Source organism: Macaca fascicularis, chromosome 2 (assembly GCF_037993035.2).
Source record: "Macaca fascicularis isolate 582-1 chromosome 2, T2T-MFA8v1.1".
NCBI classification, from domain to species: Eukaryota; Metazoa; Chordata; class Mammalia; order Primates; family Cercopithecidae; genus Macaca; species Macaca fascicularis.
In genome coordinates, this window is record NC_088376.1 from 35,384,259 (window position 1) to 35,409,675 (window position 25,417).

The 25,417-nt window shown below is 36.2% G+C and overlaps 1 protein-coding gene across 2 annotated transcripts in view; it reads left to right on the forward strand.

Annotated features, from left to right (window-relative positions):
* The window catches only part of DNAJC13 (DnaJ heat shock protein family (Hsp40) member C13), a 121,089-nt gene that overhangs the window by 13,562 nt on the left and 82,110 nt on the right, over positions 1-25,417 (forward strand). For both annotated transcript variants that reach the window (XR_010584932.1, XM_005545771.4), the window contains exons 2-9: positions 3,572-3,652; positions 16,385-16,460; positions 17,233-17,382; positions 17,793-17,834; positions 20,543-20,743; positions 23,184-23,390; positions 23,485-23,580; positions 23,964-24,055. Coding sequence is in view for 1 of the 2 variants with exons in the window: in XM_005545771.4 (XP_005545828.1) it covers positions 3,585-3,652; positions 16,385-16,460; positions 17,233-17,382; positions 17,793-17,834; positions 20,543-20,743; positions 23,184-23,390; positions 23,485-23,580; positions 23,964-24,055 (932 nt within the window). In the remaining variant the exon portion in view is untranslated. The remainder of the gene's footprint in view (positions 1-3,571; positions 3,653-16,384; positions 16,461-17,232; positions 17,383-17,792; positions 17,835-20,542; positions 20,744-23,183; positions 23,391-23,484; positions 23,581-23,963; positions 24,056-25,417) is intronic.

Sequence of the window (25,417 nt, forward strand, 5' to 3'; positions counted from 1 at the left end):
CCGGGTATGAAATCCAGAAACAGACAGACAAAACACCACACCAACTGTCAGGACTATATTTAGCTGTCCCTTTACTCACTAGTAGGAAGATGTTAGTTGACTGTAAGAAATTTCTTCTTTGTGGTAACAATAAAAGCTTCTTTAAACTTGGTGTTACCTGTGTTTCCTTTTGTTATTTTTCAAAGCATGAATTGCTGATGCCTTTCCAGAAGATTTGACAAAACCCTATTTGGGAGTCCCTGTTACAGCATCAAATTTGAGGTAGATACCAGAATTGCCCATGTATTTGCTCAATTTTATTCCTCACTCAAATACTGATTTTTGAGCACCTGTTTTGTATCAGGCACTCTTGTGGCCTCTGTAGAAACAATAATGAGCTGAACAGACAAAACTATCTCTCTCTGGATATTCCAGTAGAATTAGGTGAATAATAAATTGCACATTCGAATGTGAAAAGTGCTATGGGGGAAAAACAGGAGTAAGAGGGAATAGAAGTATAGAGTGAGGAGGAGGGTGGTTACAATTTAAAACAAGATGGTTAGCGTCAGCGTCATTGGAAAGGTGACATTTGAACATAGATTTGAAGGAGAAAGAGGTATAAGCCATATAAATATCCAGGGGATGAGTGTTCTATGTAGAGTACAAAGGCTCTCGCTAATTGGTAATACAAAAGCAAGTAGGACAAATGAAGAAAGCAATTTCAAAATAAGGGTATCTTTAAAAAAATGTTTTTACCACTCAGGTATATACCTAAGAGAAATGAATATGTATGTTCACACAAAAACTTGTATATGCTTGTTCATAGTTGTATTCATAATAGCCAAAAGGTAGAAACAACACCTGTGTCAGTCAATTGATGAATGCATAAAATAGGTGTATCCATACACCAGAATATTATTTGGCAGTATGGACTAGCATAGGTAAACCCACAGTGACAAAGGAGATTAGTGGCTGCTAGGTGCTGAGGTTGAGGTATAATGGGGAGTGACTGCTAACAGTTTCTTATTCGGGTGATGAAAGTGTTCCAGAAAATAGTGGTGATAGTTGCAGAACTCTACATGTACTAAAAATCACCAAATTGTACACTTTTAATAAAAGTGAATTTATGGTATGTGAATTATGTCTGAAGCCGTTATAAAAATGTTTTTGCCTGAAAAGTTTTTTCTAATCATATAAAAAATACTTGCTTAGTATTCACAGTATAAAAAGGTATAAAGCAAGCTTAAATAAACAATTCCAACTATTCAGTTTGTATTATTAGCACTTCCGTGTATTTTTTACAATTTTTGTTAGTTTGTTTGTTTAGAGACAGAGTCTTGCTTTGTCATCCACTCTGGAGTGCAGTGGTGCAATCTCGGCTCACTGCAATCTCCACCTCCCGGGTTCCATTATTCTCCTGCCTCAGCCTCCCGGGTAGCTGGGATTACAGGCATCTGTCACCACGCCTGGCTGTTTTTCTGTATTTTTCATAGAGATGGGGTTTCACCATGTTGGCCAGGTTGGTCTCGAACTCCTAACCTCAGGTGATCCACCTCGGCCTCCCAAAATGCTGGGATTACAGGCGTGAGCCACCACTCCCGGTCTCTACAATATTTTTAGAGTGCGTTTTGAACTAGCAAGGCAAGGGAGAGATAGCTAAGTCAGAAAAGAAATAACCATATTTAACTTTTATTCACAATGAAGTAAGTGATATAGTATTTTCAAAATCTATCAGTCTTTAGCAACCAGTTCTAACAATTTATCCTGTAAAATTAGCTAAGTTTACTTTTTTTAAGTGAAATAAATGGATTCTGGATTTTATGTGCTGGGTTATAGTCAATGAATATTGTACATAATGTGGTCTCTTTGCATGTGACTGTTAGGAGGCTGATTCCACTGGTGAGTCATCACGCAGATTGAACAGTCTTGATCTGTTCTATATCCTGTTCAACCAGAGGAGTCCGTTAATCAAACCGCCGTATAAGTTTCTAAACACTTATTCTCAATTTCTGTACTTGATGTGGCTTGGAAACAAACCATTCGCAGCTATGCTTTGAGTAGCACTGTTCTGGAGTATTCATAAAATGGAATACCATATAGCCTTAAAAATCATTTTCTTATAGAATAATTATATGGGGAAAGGTTAACATTCTTTGAAAACAAGTTAAGCAGTACAAATGGCAATCTTGTTTAAAAAAAGGATTTTTCTAAATATAAAAAGGAAGGCTAAAATATCTTCAGATGCAAGAACAAATGATTTGCTTTCTGAACATTTAGATTTCTTACTATGGACATGTATTACTTTTATAATGAGAAAATTGTTTTATTTTTAGAGACAGAATCTCACTCTGTCACTCAGGCTGGAGTACAGTGGCAAAATCATAGCTCAGTGTAGCCTCACACTCCTGGGTTTAAGTGATCCTCCTACCTCGGCCTCAGATAATACCACACTATTCAATCGTGCTATTCAGCCCTTCTCTTCTGAAAAGTAGCTAGGAGTGTAGGCACATGCTACCATGCCCTGAACTGTTATTTTTTGAGAGATAAGGCCTCACTATGTTGTCTAGGCTGGTGTCAAACTCCTGGTCTCAAGCGATCCTCCCACCTCAGCCTCAGAATGGCTGGGATTACAGGCATGAGCCACTGTGCCCGTGAGAAAATTATTTTTAAATTGCCTTATTTATAGCAGGTACCCTTTGAAGTGGTAGTGTCAGCAAAATGGCCAGCACTTAGTAGCTCACCAAAAACCTTTTAGAATTGGTTTGACACTTGGAAAATGTGTTTAGGTGTCCATTGTGTGCCGTGGCATTATTTGGCAATGTCAGATTTAAAGCTTTATTTGTTTGACATTTTAAAAATTCTATACACTGGGGATGTTGGTAGGGGTCGTTTCTGGTCCTCAAGAAACGCAGTCCAGTGTGGGAGACAGTTGGACAATCACAATGTGGTTCTAAAGGTTATGATAAAGAGTTGCATACACCAGTCCTTGTCTTTAAAAACCTTATGGTCTTGGCTGGACGCGGTGGCTCACGCCTGTAATCCCAGCACTTTGGGAGGCCGAGGTGGGTGGTTCACGAGGTCAGGAGATCAAGACCATCCTGGCTACGGTGAAACCCCGTCCCTACTAAAAAAACAAAAAATTAGCTGGGCGTGGTGGTGGGCGCCAGTAGTCCCAGCTACTCGGGAGGCCGAGGCGGGAGAATGGCGTGAACCTGGGACGCGGAGCTTGCAGTGAGCTGAGATTGTGCCACTGCACTCCAGCCTGTGCGACAGTGTGAGACTGCATTCAAAATACAAAAAATTAGTGGGGCGTGGTGGCGGGCACCTGTAGTCCCAGCTACTGGGGAGGCTGAGGTGGGAGAATGGCGTGAACCCGGGAGGCGGAGCTTGCAGTGAGCCAAGATCGCGCCACTGCACTCCAGCCTGGGCAACAGAGCGAGACTGTCTCAAAAATAAACAAAACCTGATGGTCTTGTAAAGGATATATGGCAGGCTGTGAAAGTAACAGATCATACTACCTTTCTTACGGGAATCTTGGGAAGGTTAAAGATATATAACATGTATTAAGTGCCCTCATATTTTTATCTTCCAGGTTTGAGCACAAAATGAACATAATTAGGGAAAATAAGGATCTGGCATGTTTCTACACAACAAAACATTCATGGAGGGGGAAGTAAGTATTCCTGTTGGTTTTATTTTTCTGTGCTTCTATAAAACTTATTACTCTGTTTCATAATCTTGAATAATACTGCACAACTCTAGGCTATACAGCCCTTCTCTTCTGAAAAACGTGCGATTTTAAGTATAAACGCTACATTCTTTTTCTCTTTTGACATTTCCAGTTTTCAGTATCTTTCTTGGGAAGGAGTTTGGTAAGAATTAAAAGTGACAGTTAAAAGGAAAATAAACCAGTTATCCACCCTCTTGTATGCTATCAATTAATGACGAGGTTATGTAGTAGTAGCCGAGTGTTAACCCTACATTTTTATTACCCAGAGACTAACCTGTCTGTAACCAACATTTTCATATCCGTTTGACTGTCAGAGAAAATAGGCCATTCTAGTGAAGTCTAACCATTTTTTAGGCCTTTAATGAAATTTAAAAATTGGGTTTAATCTTTTTTCTTTGGAAGGGAGTGATGGCATTTTTTAGTAGCTTCCTAGTCAGACCAAAATATAAGTGCCTCTGTTTCCTGTCTGTAAGATGGATGGTAATTCCTACCCTTCAGATTTTTGTAAGGATTAAATGAAGTGATATAGCATGTATGAAAGTTTTAAAACTATGCCTTAAATATACTGAATATTCAGTGAATGGCATCTGTTGACCATTACAAAAGTTTAGTCTCTGGTCCCACAAGGTAAAATGTGACACATGCACAAAGCCAGTATGTGTTCTCTCAAGTTTTCATTTTTTAGTTACTAGAGTGGTAACTTCTTAGGATGAACTCTCTAGTATTTCTGGTTTGCATTAGCAAACTGCCTATAATTTTGGAAGATTTGAGTATTTGATTTTGTTGTCTATTAGCTCAATTGTATGAACTCCTAAATTAGAATAATTGTTACCCTTGTAGAATACTTCTCTAATTTTTTTTCCCCCTAGTTAGTTTCAGTGAGTGAAGTCAGGGAGAAAAGTGGCATATCCAGGGTAGTATGAGTCATTTTAGTTCTTTGAATCAACCTTAGAAAAGTGTATCTTTAAATGATCCTTGTTTTTTCCTTAAGTGGTAGATTACTTTGGTCATCATAATACAACTTCTGCTTTTAATATGGTTATAACATACTGATACATTCTAAAGAACAGACTTACTGCAATGCTTTTTGCTGTGTGAGCTTGTAAGTAACTGTGATTATCAAAATTTTTGGTAATGTTAGAGTAGTGACTAAGACTTAATAATCCTCTTATTTCCTCCTTGTAACGATTCGGAGTCCAACTGTTTGTGTGCTCTTAGCAAATTCTTTTAGCCTTGAAACTTTGTTTTGTTTTTATAACAGCTTTAAGGCATAATTTCTATACTGTAAAATTCACCCTTTTAAAGTATACAATTCAGTGGATTTTAGTGTATTCATAGAGTTGTAAACCATCATCCCTGTTTTGAGAACACTTTCATCACCTCGCCTTCCCTGCAAAAAACTTCCTCTAAAGACTTCGTTAGAAATCAGCAGTTAACTCCCTTTTTCCCCTTCTTTTGGCAGGCGTTAATCTACTTCCTGTCTCTGGATTTGTCTGTTTGGAACATCTTATATAAATAGAATGATACAAAATGCTATATTTTTGACTGTCTTCTTCCATTAAGCATGTTTTCAAGGTCATCTATATTATAGCATGTCAGTACTTCATTTCATTAATGTCATATAATCTGTTGTATGGATATACTGCATTTTGTTTATCCATTCATCAACTGATGGACATTTGTGGTGTTCTTACTTTTTTACTATTCTGAATAATGCCACTGTGAATGTTTTCATATTTCCAGTTGTTCTATGTTTATACCTAAGAGTGGAATTGGTGGGTTATGTGGTAACTCTGTTTAACTTTTTGATGAACAGCCAAACTGTTTTCCAAAGTAGCTGCAGCATTTTACATTTCCACCTTCAATGTGTGAGTCCCAAATGCTCCACATCCTTATCAACACTTACTGTCTTTTTTATTTTAGCCATCCTAGTGCAAGGATGAAGTAGCTTCTCATTGTAGTTTTGATTTCATTTCTCTAGTGACTCATGATGCTGGGTGTCTTTTCTTGTATTTGTAGTTCATTTGCGTATCTTCTTTGATGAAATATCTATTGAAATCGTTTATTCACTTTAAAAAAATTTTTTTTGTTTTACTTTTTTTTTTTGAGATAGTCTCACTTTGTTGCCTAGGCTAGAGCGCTGATTTCGGCTCACTGCAACCTCCACCTCATGGGTCCAAGCAATTCTCCTGCCTCCATCTCCCGAGTAGCTGGGATTAGAGGCACATGCCACCACGCCTGGCTAATTGTTGTATTTTTAGTAGAGACAGGGTTTCACCATGTTGGCCAGGCTAGTCTCAAACTCGTGACCTCAAGTAATCCACCTGCCTCAGTCTCCCAAAGTGCTGGGATTACAGGTGTGAGCCACTGCACCTGGCCAAGTCATTTATTCACTTTTAAATTAGGTTGTCTTATTACTGAATTGTGAGAGTTCTTTATATATTCTGAATTAAAGTTCCTTGTATATGATTTGCAAATATTTTCTCCAATTCGTCAGGTTTTTTTACTTTCTTGATGGTGTTGTTTGGAGCACAAAGCTTTTAATTTTGATGAAATCAATTTATCAATTGTTTCTTTTGCCATTTGTACTTTTGGTGATCTAAAAAGCCAATACCTAATTCAAGCTAATGAAGATTTACTTCTTTTTTTTCTTCTAAGAGCTGTATAGCTTTAATTGCGTTAATTTTTGTATTTGGTGTGAAGTAGGGTTCTAAATTCATTCCTTTGCATGTGAATATCCAGTTGTGCCAGCATCATTTGTTGAAAAAACTGTTCTTTCCACTTGAATTGTTTCAACGCCCTTGTCAAAAATCAATTTACTCTGACTGTAAGAATTAATTCCTGGACTCTCAATTCTGTTCCATTGATCCTATATGCCTAACCTTATGCCAGTACCGTATTGTCTTGATTATTATAGCTTTGTGCTGTTTTGAAACTTAGAAATATGAGTCTCTGAATTTTTTTTTATTTTTCAGTATTATTTTGGGTATTCCTGGTCTCTTGCATTTCCATATGAATTTTAGAGTCAGTTGTTAATTTTTTTAAAAAGACAGCTGCCCAGCCTGACCAACATGATGAAATCCTGTCTACCAAAAAGTACAAAAATTAGCTGGGCATGGCGGTGCACACCTTTAGTCCTAGCTACTTGTGAAGCTGAGGTGGGAGAATTGCTTGAACCCTGGAGGTGGAGACTGCAGTGAACAGAGATCGTGCCACTGTACTCCAGCCTGGGCGATAGAGTGAGACCCTATCTCAAAAAAAAAAAAAAAAAAAAAAAAGGCAGCTGACAGTTTGGTAGCCATTACATTGAATCTGTAGATCCATTAGTGGAGTATTGCCATCTTAACAGCATTGTCTTCTGATTCATGAACATGTAGGTGTTTTCATTTATTTACATCTTTTAAAATGTCTTTCAACAGTGTTCTGTTGATTTCAGTGTATACACCTTGAATCTTAACTTCTCCCTGAAAGAGTTTACATTTTCCAGATGGTAATAGTTGTCATTTCATTGGGTTATATACATTATTAAATGGCACTGAGACTTTTTATTATACTTACCTATTTATATGGCCAATTCTAATCTAGGTTTAAAGTACTCCTCAGCAGTGTTAATGTAAAAAATAAATGGCCAACATTAAAAATTTTCTGTTGTTTTAGAATAGTTAATTGAACCTTGTGTCTAGAAACATATCTACGTACAACAAAGTTTTTATGTGATTTTTGGGATTTAAGGCCTGAGTTTTTAGAGCCTCCATGCCTGTTTCCGTGTTGCTAACCTAGCTCCAGCATTTCAGAAAGATGTTATTGATTGTGGAAGTAAAGATACATAAATATTTTTTCTTCTCTTCATATGACAAAAGTAAAGATAACCTCTCCAGGTAGTCCCCTTTAAGATATTTGTGTGACCCATTTCTGTTACCTTTGTAGTAGTTTTCATTATACCTCACTTGATAGCTGCTGAATGCCTTTATTTAGGGTCTGTTCATCATCGGTGTGGATGCCTTAGCTGGCAAATTAGCTTCTTCTACACTTTTCATTTTTCCAACTTGTATAGACATAATATAATTATATGTTTATTCTGGGAGGAGCAAGAAAAGGAGAGTAGATTCAGGGGGGAAAGGCACTTTTCTTTCATGAAGGAAAAAACTTTCTTTTTTGACCTAAGTAAGCCATTTCAGAGAGGAAGGAGGGTTCAGATGTTTCAGTTAAAGCAGAAGTGCAGATTCACTATGGAAAACTTCAGAGTGATAGTCAAGGTACAGGTTCTTAATTTTTTCTGGATAAAAATGTATAAGTAAAATCTAGCCTGTGGATCACCTTAATATTGCATACATTAATTTTAGCAAATGCTCTGAATTTAGAGTACCATTTTTGTATCTAAACAGGATTTTCACCTCAATGTATTAGGATGTGTAATGATAAAGTCTATGAAATTTAATAACAGAAGCTCACTACATTCATAGTCTCTGTAATAACTGGATACAGGAAATTGAGAGAAGTGCTGAGGGAAAGGGAAGCTGGTGAATTTCTAATACCTTTCTTATATGTAGGAATGGAGTTCTACAAGAGAAAAGATACCTTTTTCTTTTGCTGCCTGGCATTTACACACCCCACCAGTCTTCATAACCTCCAGAAATCCTGAGGGGTTTTTTTTTTTTTTCTTGCTCTTGACCCTGCCAGTCTTTAAATCTCAGATGAGCTATCATTAATTCTTTTGTGTTTTCTTTGTCTAATATTTTGTGACTATTATCAGGCAACCTGGGACTTGAACATCTTTCACCTAGTATTGCAAATTGGATCACGTCTCCTTTATCGGAATCTTATGTTTTACACACAATGTTGTGTTCAAAGCTAGCTCCATCTGAGCTGGAAAAGATGGACATTGCATCATGGATTTTAAGGCCTTAAAATACCACATTTAATGGGTTGCCCTTTTATTTCTTCTGAAAGCTCTTACTGAGCTTTTAGGACAGATATTTGCAGAGTATGTCGTATCCATTTCTTCTTTTTCTTTTCTGAGGAGTACAACTTTTTATCTGAATGAGCCCTCCTTGGTGAAACTGATGTTTCAAGTGAAGTTTTCACCACAGAGTATCCTGGCAATACAACCAGATGAACGATCAGTTTGCCCGTTAATTTTGTTCTTTGTTTTGAATATGAATACTAAAAGCAGTCATGGACCAGGCGCAGTGGCTCACGACCGTAATCCCAGCACTTTGGGAGGTCAAGGCTGGAGGATCACTTGAGGTCAAGAGTTTAAAATCAGCCTGACCAACGTTGTGAAATCCCATCTCTACTAAAAACACAAAAATTATCTGGTATGGTGGCACACGCGTGTAGTCCCAGCTACTCAGGAGGCTGAGGTGGGAGAATCACTTGAACCCAGGAGGCAGAGGTTGCAGTGAGCTGAGATTACGCAACTACACTCCATCCTGGGCAACAGAGCTAGAGATTCCATCTCAAAAAAAAAAAAAAAAAAAAAAGGAGTTATGGCTACTTTAAAACATAAATACACTAATTATAATTTGTTCAGTTATTCTACTGGAGTTTTGGGTTTCCCCACTATCTGTTAGTCAACTAGTGAAATAATAGCAATAGGAATAGCTTACATTTATTGACTGTTCTACTCATTAGCCAGGCACATAAGTGCCAGGTACTTTACATCGATTATTTCTTTTTTCACATTATGAAGTAGATATACAGTCATGTACTACATAACATTTCAGTCAATGATGGACTGCATATATGATGATCCCATATGTTTAGATACACAGATATTTACCATTGTGTTATAGCTGCTTACAGTATTCAGTACAGGAACATGTACACTAGGAGCAATAAGCTATACCATGTAGCCTAGGAGTGTAGTAGGCTATACCATCTAGGTTTGTGTAAGTACAAAACTAGTGAGTACAGAATTTTGAGAACTCTGTGATAGTCACATAATGATGAAGTCACCTAATGACGCATTCTTAGAATCGATTCCCATAGTTAAGCAATGCATGACTGTATGTATTATCCACATCTTTCAGTCAAGGAAACCAAAGCTTAGAGAGGTTAAGGAAGTTATCAGAGAAAACACAGCTAGTGAGTAGTCCAGGCAGTGTGGCTTGAGTTGGTGTGCTTAACCATTAGGCTGTAGTGCCTCCTTTACCAGTGCTGACCATTAATCTCCTAAGAAATGTTGTAAGTCAGTTATCCTTAATTTCATTATCAGATGGACTAAAATTTTAGTTCAAGTTACTGGATTCTCAAGCTTTTAATGATAAAAGGAAAAATCCTGGGTTCCATGAGGATCCTAAAGGCTTCGAGAAATTGGTGGCCAAAACTTGTTTTAAAATGGCCAAGGGAACTAGGATATTCAGCCTAGGAAAAAGATTTCAAATGGAAGGTCTGACTGGCAGAGGAATTAGGTATACTCTGTGTGCAGCTGAAAGACAGAACTTGGGCCAGCAGGTGAAATTTGTGGGGAAGTAGATGTTGGCTTAGTTCTAGGGAACAGTTGTCAATATCTACAATACTGGGACATGAATAGAATTGCTTTCAGGGCAATTGTTAGTTGTTAGTTCCCTTGCATCAGCCAGTAGTGAACAATTATAACTAGCCAGCCTTGCCTACAGTATTATAAAGGTTTATGCTGTGTGCTATGAGATCTAGAGTGTGTAACATAAACGCTCTCTTCTAACTTTGAATAGCTCTGTTTGGCTTCTTTAAAGCCTGTTTGCGTAGATTCTCCATTGAAGATGATTGAGGATCTTGAACTTTAAAAGTAATACATGTTTACAAAAATTTTCTGATGTCAAGAATTTGAGAACGACTATTTTATAGTAAACATAAACTTTCTCAGTTTACAAAAATGTTGAGTTTTCTCTATTATGATAATACTGCATTACATGGATTTTTGGTGCAGAAGAGTATAATGGATGTTATGATGGTGACCAGTATTTTTGTAGTATCTCTGTTGGCACTATTTTACATACCTGATTGATAGAAGCTAGTTAAATATTCGAGTCAGAAATTAACTTTCAGACAACGACAAGAATCTTAGCTCTTAATTCTTTGAAGTTTATTTCAGAAGTCTGAATTAGATAACTAATAAAATGTTGGGAGGAAACTAAATCTTTTTTTTTTTTTTTTTTTTTTTGAGACGGAGTCTTGCTCTGTCGCCCAGGCTGGAGTGCAGTGGCCAGATCTCAGCTCACTGCAAGCTCTGCCTCCCGGGTTTACGCCATTCTCCTGCCTCGGCCTCCCGAGTAGCTGGGACTACAGGCGCCCGCCACCTCGCCCGGCTAGTTTTTTTTTTTTTTTTTTGTATTTTTTAGTAGAGACGGGGTTTCACCGTGTTTGCCAGGATGGTCTCGATCTCCTGAACTCGTGATCCGCCTGCCTCAGCCTCCCAAAGTGCTGGGATTACAGGCTTGAGCCACCGCGCCCGGCCCGAAACTAAATCTTTAAAGGACTCTTTTTTTTTTTTTTTTTTTTTTTTTTTTTTTTTTTTTTTTGAGACGGAGTCTCGCTCTGTCTCCCAGGCTGGAGTGCAGTGGCCGGATCTCAGCTCACTGCAAGCTCCGCCTCCCGGGTCCACGCCATTCTCCTGCCTCAGCCTCCCGAGTAGCTGGGACTACAGGCCCCCGCCACCTCACCCGGCTAGTTTTTTTTGTATTTTTTAGTAGAGACGGGGTTTCACCATGTTAGCCAGGATGGTCTCGGTCTCCTGACCTCATGATCCACCCGTCTCGGCCTCCCAAAGTGCTGGGATTACAGGCTTGAGCCACCGTGCCCGGCCTAAAGGACTCTTATTCACTGCCATATTATTGAACCCAGCACAGTGTCAGATACCCATTTAATCCATTATAGTACCTAATACAGTATCTGACCTAACACATTGTTTTTTTTTTATTTTGCCTAAAGAAAACATGTAAAAAAAAGTTATAAAATACCTTATGTAAAAAAAAAATACTATAAAATACCATATGTTAAAAAAAAAAAAATCATGTTATAAAAAAATTGTAGGTTTTTTTTTTTTTTTTTTTTTCCCCCTAGATGGAGTCGACCATCTTGCCCAGGCTGGTCTCGGGGCTCAAGCCATCCTCCTGCCTCAGCCTCTCAATGTGCTGATTACAGGCGTGAGCCACTGCACCTGGCCAAAAAAATTATTTAAAAGAGGAAAGCAGTATTCATAAGTACTAGAAAATTTAAGAATGCTTGTAACATTTTTATTTTCAGGAATTAAAATAATTTAGATTTTTTTTTTTTTGAGACGGAGTCTCGCTCTGTCGCGCAGGCCGGATCTCAGCTCACTGCAAGCTCCGCCTCCTGGGTTTACGCCATTCTCCTGCCTCAGCCTCCCGAGTAGCTGGGACTACAGGCGCCCGCCACCTCGCCCGGCTAGTGTTTTTTTTTTTTTTTTTTTTTTTTTTTGTATTTTTTTTTTTTTAGTAGAGACAGGGTTTCACCGTGTTAGCCAGGATGGTCTCGATCTCCTGACCTCGTGATCCGCCCGTCTCGGCCTCCCAAAGTGCTGGGATTACAGGCTTGAGCCACCACGCCCGGCCAATTTAGAAGTGTTTTAATACAAATTAATATAAGTTTAATCTGTTAAAAAAATACAAGCATCACCTTATCAAATCCAAAACTTGATTATATCCCCAGCTTTTGCCTCAGTGGTCTTCCTGTTCAGACGATCTTATCTCCACCAATACTATCATTAGCACATTTTTTTTCCTTATTCTTTATCACCAATTGCAGGGAGAGTAAAATGCCCCATAGATAAAGCAATTGCTTCAAACACTTGTGTTTCTTTAAGCAGCATTTGTTTCCTGATTCTAAATAACATTACACCTAATGGTAACATAAATTATGTTTAATAACCTATTGTATTACAATAAGTCTGTGAATTGTGATAACTTAAGAAATACCTACTTCTTGTAGGCATTTAATGATGTAAGTTTAGTCCCTGAATAAAAAGAAAACACGTGCAGTAGGTAAAGCCAATAATGAATATTAATTTTTCATTTGGGGGGCAAAGGTCTTTAATATTTTTTCACATTATGTATCTGGTATGTGTCATAAATGTCTCATATTCTGTTGACTTCAGTCTTTTTAAATTTTACATGGCTGTATTTTTCTAATTTTTAGTATGATAATTTTTAAGAATTAGCCAATAAATTCATCGCAAACTCAGAACAGCAAATTAAATTGTCATTTATAAATGACAATATTTTTCTTAGCCAATAAAATGAATATTTTCGTCATAAAAATATGAACTTAGCCTTTTTCTGATGATCTATGAATTTAAAAATTGGTATAAAATTACTTGCTGTCTGACATCCTGCTTTAAAGGCAAGAGCAGGCTAATAGGTCATAGTGACATTTTTGGATAGATTGTTTTATTTAGCTATTAAGCATTTATTGAGTATCTACTGTAGTCAATGCTGGGTACTATGGTAGGAGTCAGCCTCAAAGATGAAGACTTGTGCCTCCCTGAATCCATGGACTCTTTGTCTGTTCTTTGACTTGGGACACTGTTGACTTAGTAAAAGATAAAAATCTTCTATTTTTTATTTTTCTTGAGATGGAGTCTCACCCAGGCTGGAATGTAGTGGTATGATCTTGGCTCACTGCAGCCTCCACCTCCCCCATTCAAGCAATTCTCCTGCCTCAGCCTCCTGAGTAGCTGGGATTACAGGCACCCACCATCACGCCTGGCTAATTTTTGTATTTTTAGTAGAGACGGGTTTTCCCCATGTTGACCAGGCTGGTCTCAAATTCCTGACCTCAAGTGATCCTCCTGCCTCGGCCTCCCAAAGTGCTGGGATTACAGGTGTGAGTCATCACGCTCTGCTGATAAAAATCTTTTAGCTGTAAATGTTGTGACTAATTTTCCATACGTGTGAGACATTTTAGAGATTTTCATCTCTGTATCTGTTATCCAAGGAGGCTTTTTTGGTAATCTTTGGAAGTTCAAGCTTGCTTATAAAGATGTCTTAAATGACATAGAAATAATTGCCCCATCCTTAAGCAGAAGTTCAATAGCCACTCTTAAAAGAGGAGTGGCATGGGGAGTACTTACGGAAGGGAATGCAGAGGGGAAGGGAATTCTCTTAGGATTTTTTTTTTTTTTTATAGCTTTCTTAGGATGGCTTTAGAGCTCAGTATTTATCCGAAAGATAGCTCTGAGTTTACTAGTTATGACAGTACTCTGCTGGGTCTAGCATGCATACAACTCCAGGATCCTTTTGCTGAAGGATCCAGAATGTGATCTCTCCAATATGGTAGCCACTAACTACATGTGGCTATTTAAAGTATTTAACTTTAAATAAAATGTAAAATTCAGTTGCCTTAGCCACACTTCAAGTGCTTAATAGGTACACCTGGCTCATTGCTACCTTATTGCAGGGGCCCCCAAGCCCAGGTTTTTGGCCTCTTAAGACCTGGGCCCCACAACAGGAGGTAGGCGGCGGGCAAGCGAGCAAGCATCACCGCCTGCGCTCCACCTCCTGCACATGAGAGGGATCTAGGTTGTGTGCTCCTTATGATAATCTAACTCATGCCTGACGATCTGAGGTAGGACACTTTTATCCTGAAGCCATCTCCCTGCCCTGTCCATGGAAAAATTGTCTTCCACAAAGCTGGTCCCTGGTGCCAAAAAGGTTGGGAACTGCTTCCTTATTGGACAGTGGAAATTTGCCATATCAGAAAGTGTCTTATTGGACAATATAGGTCTAAAATATTGTCATCTCAAAGTTATTTTGACAGTATGATCTAGATGACAGAATTATATGAGAAAGATACTAGAAGAGGCTTAGGTGTGGTAGAGAAGATTGGTGTAAGATTGAAAAGGATATTTTCTTAGCCAATCCTCTAAGATTGTACATGACACCAGCAGTTACATTTGGAACATTTCAGGCATTCTTTCACTTTTTGCTCCCAGAATAAAATAAACAAATTCTGTTGTTTTATTTCAGGATTATAAGCATTTTCATGTTTGACTTTCAAGGTGATTCTGAAAAATAGTTTGTGAAGTCACATCTCTTATCACACATTTGATTTCATTTTGCAGCTTTTAAGTCAAAGATTGAGCAAAATCTTATTTCTTTGTTTTAGTTCCTATTAATTGATAAAGGCTTTGAAGTTTTGAGACTTTTAAGCTCTTTAGATAGCTTGTTTACTTCACCAGTCCCCTAACCCTCACTCCACTTTAAAAAGAAGCAAATGACTGCTTTTTTGTTAGAGGGAAGTGCTGTAATTCTTTAGTTTCTCACTCTACTTTGGACATGCAGAATTAGGAAAAAAAGCATTTATAATGTAGCAGTACTTTTTTATATGGATATGTGGTGAAGATTAATAAAATTGATCATTTCCTTTCTAATTTTTATAATATACTGATTTTAAAAATAGACGAGAAAAATGATCGATTTTATAAATCTTTACCACATATCCATATAAAAATTTAAAAATCTCATATTAAAATACAAATAGATATTTCAATAAATATAACCAATTATATTAATAGATTTTTCTAATATTGAAGTGTTTACCTAATTGGTCACAGTGTATTACTATTTTAAAGTGCGACTTGATATTGCTAATATTAACTTTGAAAATAGATTTGTGGGGTTTTTTTCTTATTGTATTGTCTTTTCAGATTTTAGTAATATTGAAAGAATTGAGAGGCTGCCTTTACTCAGTTATCGGCAACAATTTAAGAAGCATGGGAGTTACTTGGTCCTCTTAGGTTTCTTCTGCCTTGAAATCATTTGAGCCTGGTGCTTTTGGTGGATGTAATTCTTTGCAGCTTTCTTAAATTCTTCCATATAAAGGTTGATTTATTCTTAATTTTCAAATTTGTCAGCATAGAGTTATACACAACATTTTAAAAAACTTTTGTCTGTATGGTTGTGTGAATTGTTTTCCTAAATTTTGTTTTATATATACTAATGTTTTATCCATTTTAATATTTTATTTCCAAAGAACTATTTTGCTTTAAATAAATTTTTCTAATTCAATTTCCTTTTATGATTATGATTTCCTCTCTCTTCTGAAGGATTACTGATACCCAAATGTTTTTTCTCCTTCAAATATGTTACTTGAAGGAAAGGAAATGAAGTGAGAAGTGAAAACTGCTTGTTTGTGGTATAGGCTTCCTACTTCTATAAAATTGCAACACTGAGATGTAATAGGTAGTTGCTTAAGTAGAAACTATTAAGATTCCAGGATATGGCTGTGTTCCAGGATATGGACTGACCAGTTGCCCCAGGCCATAGCTTTTCCTTCCTTTCCGAATGGCTTTGTTGTAAGGGTATTTTGAAAGCATTGGTATGCAGTGTCTTTTTTTAAAATAAGTTTCCCATTTAGAATCTTTCAGCATCCTCAGCTGATGCTTTCCCAACTTAATTTATACTGGCAACACACAAGGTTGCTTGCATGTAAGTCATACTTTTCTACTTAGATATGTTAATAGTTCACAGTAAAATGAGTGGGTGGGTTTTAATAAAAATAACATTTTAGAACATTTAAAAAGGTGAGAATATATAACTAAGCTATATTTAGTCACCATTAATCAACTAATACATTTCTGTGTATTTATTGAAGTGTTTGTTTTGTGTTATATATTTTCTTATAAAATACCTTTTTGTTTAACACTAAATTTAAGCACTTGTTTTCCTTTTGTAGGTATAAGCGTGTCTTTTCAGTTGGAACTCATGCGATTACTACATATAATCCCAATACCTTAGAAGTAACAAATCAGGTAATCCTGTTAGAAGCTGTTAGGTGTTTGTATGAACTCCCTTTGAATTTTAAAAGCCAGGCTGTGACCCATTACCCGCCCTTAAATCAGTACTTTAAGATAGAAATGTCAAATCTGAAAGAGATTGATGTGCTTATGTAATACTCTGATTTGGGGATCAAAAATAATAAATAAAGAGGAGGGGGAGAATACGCTTATTTCTAGGCTCTCAAGGGTATAACTTGAAGTTACTATTAGTTGTGACCACCTCCTTTATGTACGATTAGTAGTTTAGTTCTCTATAATTTTTAAAGGCTTATACTTTTTACTGTAATAAAAACATATGGAAGTCATGAGTCCAGTTGGTATAAAATACTTGTCATGGAAGTAGCATTATGTGTGTATAAAGGCAAGAGTAACCTGAACATTTATAAGTAAACATATTCAAAGTTATTCTGGCCTATTTTAATTCCAAATTAGGCATGTTTCACAAACTTATTAACAAATTTATAAGTAATCATAAAATTTCACCTCCCAGTTCTTGTCACTTTTTAATTTTAATTTCTTTGGATTAATGTCATCATTAAAATAAGAATGCATATTGAATTTTTCTGACTAAAAACCTTTAAAAGAATTTCTTTACAGAATTACTATAAGACACAACTTCTAGACCTCTATTTTGTAAAATTTTGCTGATTTAATCAGTGATTATGAAATTAAAGTGACAAAAGTAAGCATTACATTTTACTGTGTTATAGTAGCACCACTCAAAATAACTTTTTTTTTTTTTTAGTGGCCTTATGGAGATATTTGCAGCATCAGCCCTGTTGGAAAAGGACAAGGAACAGAGTTCAACCTCACATTTCGTAAAGGCAGTGGAAAAAAGTCAGAAACTTTAAAATTTTCTACAGAGCACAGAACAGAACTTCTTACAGAAGCATTAGTAAGAAGATTCCATGTTCATAAATGAAATTTCTTTCTTCTCTTTTTAAAATGAAGTAGTTACATATAAGTAGAGAAATTAATGTTCTCTATACCCGCTATGATTACTTTTTCTTACTGACCTTTGACACTGTGGAATGTTCACTTTAACAGGCTGGAAATCTTTTATATTTGAGAGTTTCTTATTAGTTTTTTTTTAATTGCATATGCAAGAGAAAGCATTGTATGTTTATCTTGTTCTTCAATAAGGTTTCATACTCTTTTTATTGAATATTCTTAAACTATAACTTGAATAACAGTTTTTAGTGTCCAGGTTACCAAGTCAGGATTTTACTTGGTTTGAGTAGAAGGGACTGAGCCAAGTCTTCCTTACCAGTCTGTTATAAACTGTGGTTATGTTTTCTCTTTCAGAGATTTAGAACCGATTTTTCAGAGGGAAAAATCACAGGAAGGGTAAATATTTAACATTTATTATGTATTTTTATTTGTTCAAATGTTGCCCTTTATTGTAAAAATCATTTCATAATCTGTTCCATTTGTAGCAAAGCTAAAGGGGAAAAAACGGAAACAAAATTTTAATGTCTCCTGTTACCATATGATACATGATGTAGTTTAATAGGAAACTCAAATATGAACAGTTAGATTTAAGAATGTTGATGCTGGTAGATGGGGAAAAAAAATCAGGCAAAAAAACCTTTGGAGCATTAAAAGCAACACTATAAGCATTCAGGTAGTCCTTATTCAGTATTCCAAACAATAATACTAGAGAGCATCACACTGCTGATAGTGCTTGTTGGAACATGCATTCGTTGTTTCGTGTAGGAGTTTCTTATTTCAGAATGTTCAAGTTTTAAGATTTGAGCATATTGAAACTGTCTTCTTTCATGTTCTTGGACTGGATCTGGCCTGTACTGAAGCTTGGCATGGTGCACTGACAGCTTTGGAGGAAACTGGTAGCATATCAGAGTCATCTTAACTTTCCCAGGCCTTTTCCAGTAATGTAACAGCAGCATTTAAACTAAATCAGAGACTTCTGGGAAAGAGGAATAGGCGTGTATGCTTTTACACTCTCTTGAAATATTAACTTTCTTCCCATTAGCAGGTATTACTTTTATAATGGGGAAAAATAATGCTTAAATTTATAGCACTGTTCAGAACCCTAGCTTTTGGCAAAAGGCAGGAACTGAATTCTAATATGCGGGCAGCACCATTCTCCTGTCCGTCTTAGGCCCTCATCCTTTCTATGAATACTCTGCTGCTTGTTTTAGCATCCTAGAAACCTCGTTAATTTCAACTCTAGCAATTGACTGGTTGCTCAGCAGCCTTTTAAAATAGTTCAATGGCAACCGGCGAGCTGCTTATTTCTTGTTCCTGATGAGCTGTGGTCAAATTTTTATAAATCATAACTTGGTATGCTTATTTTAATATTCTATGTTGGCAGGTGACATACTTCATCTGTTTGGGAAACAACTGCTTTCAAAAGCATACTTAGAGTTTTTATATAAGCTGTCTTTTGTACCAGTTAACTTCCGCCACTTAATACTTTTCAAAATCTTGTGGTAGAAACAGTACCTCTAGAAGATAGCCCAAAGGATAGTTTACCTAATTTTACATCAGGAGTAAGGGGCTCAAAGTGACACCTATATCATCCTAAAAACAAATTTAGATTCCACCCCAAATGCTGTGCTGGCTAAACGGCACTCTTCTTGCCTAAGTTGAATTTGGCTCTAAGACCTCCATTTGCCCTAGATATACTTCTAAATCAGGGTTTCTCAAAGTCCTTCTTGGTTGGTCCGTGCAATCCTGAGATATAATGATGTTTCTATCAGCACATCTCATTAATGGCAGCTGTTTATGAGCTGGGAGGAATGGAGAATATTCTATATAGTGGTCTCGAGGCATGTACACAAGTGTAGTTTGGAAAACTTCACAATTTTTGTGCCCTACCTTCTTCTTCCATTCCTGCAGGAGAGGTGTGGCATTGATTGATCTTTTAGTTCAGAATCAAGGTTCTATATTCTTGGGTTAATGCAGGCCCCTTGTCTGTCTGCACAATTACTTTTATGGAACTGTGTGTGTGTGTGATGCATAGATCAGTAATGTTGAGGAGACTTGATGTCTTATGAAGGTCATTGCTGACTTCAGTGTTGGGATATTAGTGGAGGTATTCATTACTTTGTGCCTCACTCTCTTTTCTGAAAACCTAGAAGATAATTTGTTATTTCAGTATTAGAAATAGTTGTACCGTAGAGCAGCCAATTGATTTTTATGTTAAAAATGGTAAATGACCATGTATCTCGCTTCATATTGATGGGGAGAAAACTTTGTGGTGTGTTGGTAGGGGAGAGGATACTCATTTCACATCTGAAACTTTGTTATCCTTATTTTCTCTTTGCTTCAATTTTCTTTTATTTTAAGTTTATTTTCTTCTTTCATATCGCATCATTTTGCTTAGCAGCCTTGATTAAACCTTTTTTCTTTTTAAAGACTATAACTGGATAGTAAATGGATATTGACTATTCTGATAATTTCTGACACTCAGCTACTTTAATTTGTGAAAGAATATTATCTAAATGGAATTTTACTTGCTATTATGATCTAAAATCTTGAAAATAACTTTCCAATTGTGTGGTTAGAAAAGCCTAAGGTCAAATGTAGGCCTCAGCTTTTTTTTTTTTTTTTGTATGTGGAAATAAAATATACATTAATATACTGAGCTGATTCAGGTTGTTTAAATTGAATATTACAACTTCCCTGAAATGTGACTTAGCTCTTTTCAGTATTGAACTTGGATTAAAAGAATTCATCAAAGAAAGTGGATCTTTTTTCCAATAAAACTCTTTCAGAATACATTTCTATGTAGGATTTCCTTTTTTCTTTTTATAAATTCACATAGAGTGGCTTAAAATAGCTTCACAAAATATTGTAGTCCAAAACCTTTGCTAATTAAAAAGGAATGTACTGTCTTCAATTAGTGCAAACATTCTTAAACACCTCCAAATGGCTAACATTAATCATATTTTTAACAATTTGGATAGTAGTTCTAAATATTTATGATGATGATTAGATTTTTGGTTGTTTCGATAGTGACTGATACATTAAATTTTATTTTATATAGTTTTATTTTACAAACCTAAAAGTAATACTGTTCCTGTCTCTAGAGATACAACTGCTATAAGCATCACTGGAGTGACTCAAGAAAACCCGTAATTTTGGAAGTAACTCCTGGAGGCTTTGACCAAATTAATCCAGCAACCAACAGAGTACTCTGTTCCTATGACTATAGAAATATTGAAGGATTTGTAGATCTCTCAGATTATCAAGGAGGATTTTGTATACTTTATGGAGGATTTAGTAGATTGGTAAGTACTTTTTTAAAAAAAGAAAAAAACCCTTTAAAAGGGTCATGACCATTTGAAGGAAAGCAAAGCTTTTTATACTTCATTTAGAAATTTCACGTGAGTCCTCTGGGAAGAAGTATAAGAGTGCAGGTTTTGGTATCAAAGATACCTGAGCTTGAATCCCAATTTGCTGCTTTCCAAAAGGAGGAGGGTGAGGATCTGGTGAGATATGTAAAATGCTTTACACACAATGAATGGCTTAGTACTGTAAACAGTGACTACAGTTGTTATTTTCATTGGTATTACTGTCTTACCAAAAAGTTTCTAAGCTTTCTTTGAAAAAGTAATTTAAGCCTTGCAGGGTAGCTCACACCTGTAATCCCAGCACTTAGGGAGGTAGAGGTAGGAGGATAGCTTGAGCTCAGGAGTTTGAGACCTCCCTGGGCAACATAGCGAGATCTTGTTCTGCACAAAAAGGAAAAAAAAATTGAAAAAGTAATTTAAAATCGCTTACTTTTTGAGAGTCATTCATCCTTTGCCTAGCTGTTTATAATCTGAAATCTGAGTATTCGTTGAAACTTAATTTGGGATTCATTACATGTTTTTGTTCTGAAATTCAGAACTATATATAAGTAAATTATGGGGTGTAACAGAAGCTACTTAAGATGCTGAGACCCTATTAATCAGTAATAGAAGCTGAAGTATAGATAACTATTTTTTTTTAAAAGATATATCCTGCCTTTCTATCTCAAAGATGTACAGTAGAGGAAGGTCTCCAAATGGAGAGACTCATTTGAACTTAATTGCAAAATTCCTTTCTCTTGAAAATTTAATTTTTGTAGCTACCTTAGTGTTCTGGGAATGCTGCTTCAATATTTAGTGTTTTGTAGATAAAATATCCTTCTCTTGGTAGCAGAGCCAAAGTAAGCCTAGAACTTTTACATATATAAGAGTAGATGTTAGCAAAAGGGAAATAAACAATGATGGGCACTAGATAATCTGATGTACAAAATATAGTTGTGTTCTTCAGAGTTACAGGCCTTTTTCCATCTTAGATTTACTCTTTCCCCACTTGATGGGTACCATCCTAGTTTTCCTCATCTAGGAACACACAGGTAAACCTGCGTGTGTTACCTCTGAGGCTAGACCCAAAAGATGAAGGCCCTTCTCCTAGCCCAAAGCCTGCTGTCTTAGTACTATCCATAGACTGTCTTCCCTGGTCAGTGGTAATTTGGAATGCTTAACATCTTGTTGGTAAACATACCCGATTACAAGAATATGGCCTGTCAGGCCTTAATAGGATAACTGTCTCACAGTAATTCAACCAAGCCATAAAATGGAATAATAAGGTAAATATTAAGGATGGAGATTGTTTGATACTCTTCTTATTGCCAACATTTTATATTACTTGGTGGCAGCAAGAAGTTTTGATTTGAATTAATCCACTTTCTCACTGTAAGACACTAGCTAAAATGAATCAATTCACTATAAATATGGTACTATACCAGATTTATTCAACAAACCTTGAATACCTTTTGCATCTATGGTGACTATAAAAAGTTGCTAGGAATAAGATCAGGTTCTTAAACACGATGTGATCCAGCGTTTCTCAGCAGGGGAGCTATTGACATTCTGAGCAGGACAGTTCTTTCTTGTGTGGGACACCTACTCTGCCCTTTACAGGACATTTAGCATTTCTGGCCTCTAGGCACCAAATGCAAGTTTAGGTTGAGCATACCAAATCTGGAAGTTCAAAATGTTCCAAAATCTGAAACGTTCTGAGTGCCAACATGATGCTTAAAGGAAATGCTTATTGGGGCATTTCAGATTTGGGATTTTCAGATTTGAGATGCTCAACTGGTAAGTGCAATGAAGATATTCCAAACGCTGAAAAACTCTGAAGTCTGAAATACTTCTGATCCCAAGCATTTCAAATGACAGATACTCATCCTGTAGCCTGTTTCCTTATCTTTGTAAATAGAGCCCAGAAAGTTGGTCTGTAACATTAGTAGGCCAATGACTTGTAAACATTTAAACATTCTTCAGCATCATCTTGCAAAGAAGCCCACTATGTAAAACAGATTAAATCAGAGCTGCCTTGTTTGAAACTGAGAGTCCTGCCCACACAGTACCCATCACCCCCAGTGGCTTGACTGGGGTTCCTTGGAGGCCCTTCTTGGAAGAACCAGCGTGCTGTTTTGCATAAGGTGATGAGAACCAGAACCTGAGAAATTTTGAGATAATTGCCATTCAATGAGTTGCTTGCCAGGCTCTGTATCCCAGACTTTATTATTTTAACTTAGTAATAGTCTTTTCATTGAAACAACTGTTTATTTGCTTCTAAGACCTACCTCTTTTTTGTCTAGAATTTCTACTTTAATACCTTTCCTATGAGTTGATTAGCTATAGACACATTTCAGTTGTTTCAACTCTGACTTTTTAACTTTCTAAATTTGTGCAGCATTTATTTGCATCAGAACAAAGAGAAGAGATTATTAAAAGTGCAATAGACCATGCTGGTAACTACATAGGTATTTCATTGCGGATCAGGAAAGAGCCTTTAGAATTTGAGCAATATTTGAATCTTCGCTTTGGAAAATACAGCACTGATGAATCCATCACATCTTTAGCAGAGTTTGTAGTCCAAAAAATATCACCTAGACATTCGGTAAGACCCATATGTTAAAAATGAAAATTTATTCATCTGATTTTGACATTTTTAAAAATAACTTTTTAATATGTCTCAATTTTATTTTTTGAAGGAGCCTGTAAAAAGAGTTCTAGCACTTACAGAAACATGTTTAGTAGAACGTGATCCAGCAACCTATAATATTGCAACATTGAAGCCTTTAGGAGAAGTAAGTTTCAGCATTGTTAGCTTAAATGAGATTTCTTTCTATTGATAAATTAGGATATTTTTCTTTGTATTTTAATGTTTACTCATGACTAAAGCATATGAAATGGACAGAATTTGTATTTAACTCTTAACATATTTATATTAATTGATCATAGAACAATGATTATTACAAAAGTTATTTTCCAAGTATATATAAAGAATGGAACTTGTTACTCAATAACTGAAAATTTGAATGAGACTTTTAAGCAGTTTTAAACTCTTACATTGTAAACAAGTCACATCTTAAAATACTGACTTTTGTAAGCTAAGCGATGCATTTCATAATGAAATACTCTAAAACCATAAACATTTTTTTGTTGAAGCTATTTTTTGTTTTTTCATTAGGTATTTGCATTGGTCTGTGACTCAGAAAATCCACAACTTTTTACCATTGAATTTATAAAAGGGCAAGTACGGAAATATTCTTCAACAGAAAGGTATCTTTTTTTATAATTTAAGTTTTTGAAATCCTAGTATGTGCAAGGCACAGTGCTTGGTCAACAAGGAAAATCAAAGATTTGTAGTCTAGAAATTTAAAATTGTTCAACTTGGGAAAAGACATTTTCTTGCATATTTAAAATGACCATCCCATTTTCAAATTACTTTTTTTTTTTTTTTTTGAGACAGAGTCTCACTCTGTCACTCAGGCTGGAGTGCTATGGCATGATCTTGGCTCACTGCAACCTCCGCCTCCCGGGTTCAAGCGATTCTCCTGCCTCAGCCTCACTAGTAGCTGGGATTACAGGCATGCACCACCATGCACACCTAATTTTTTTCTTTTTTTCTTTTTTTTTGTATTTTTAGTAGAGAGAGGGTTTCTCCATCTTGGCCAGGCTGGTCTCGAACTCCTGACCTCAAGTGATCCGCCCGCCTTGGCCTCCCAAAGTGCTGGGATTATAGGCATGAGCCACCACACCTGGCCTGTATAGTGTTTTTATAGTATTTCCAGTAGTATATGACCGGTAGCGGTTTCTTGCCTTACAGAACTTTCAATCTAAGGTCAACAAGACTGGAATGTTAAGCAATGGTTATGTTTTTTCCTGTCCTGAATTCAAGGAAAAAGAACATCTTAAAAAAAGTACAGATGTTCTAATCAGAGGAAGGATCTTAACGCTCTGTTTATCAGATGCTTTATGTACATTATCTTGCTTAGTCCTGACAGTAACCATAGGAAGAAGGTCCTCTTATTCCCAATAATACTTACATGCAGAAAGTACAGCAAATTCTTTGTGACTTGAGGTTAGGAAAAGATTTATCAGATGTAATACCAAAAACACAATCCAGAAAAGAAGAAAAGGTTGTTAATTAGACTTCATTAAAGTTTAGAACTCAGACACCATTTAGAAAAAGACAGATCATAGGGAGAAAATCTTCGCAAAGCATATAGCTAATAAAGGACTTCTATCCAGAATATGTAAAGAACTCTTACAACTCAATACTGAAAAACCAAGCGACCCAATAGTAAATGGGCAAAAGATTCAAATAGATACCTCACTGGAGAAATGTGAATGGTAAATACATGAAAAGATCATGAATCTTTAGGAAACAAAAATGCAAACTACTACATATTCACTAAAATGACTAACATCAAAAAGACTGCCAGTGCCAGGTATTGGCGAGGATATGGAGAAAAGAACTCTCATACATTGCTGGTAAGAAGGCAAAATGATAAAACCAGTTTGAAAAACAGTTTGATAATTTCTTAAAAGATTAAACACATACTTATATGGCCCAGCAGTTCCACTTTTAGGTATCTATCCAAGAGAGATGAAAAGATGCCTACAGAAAGACTTGCACAT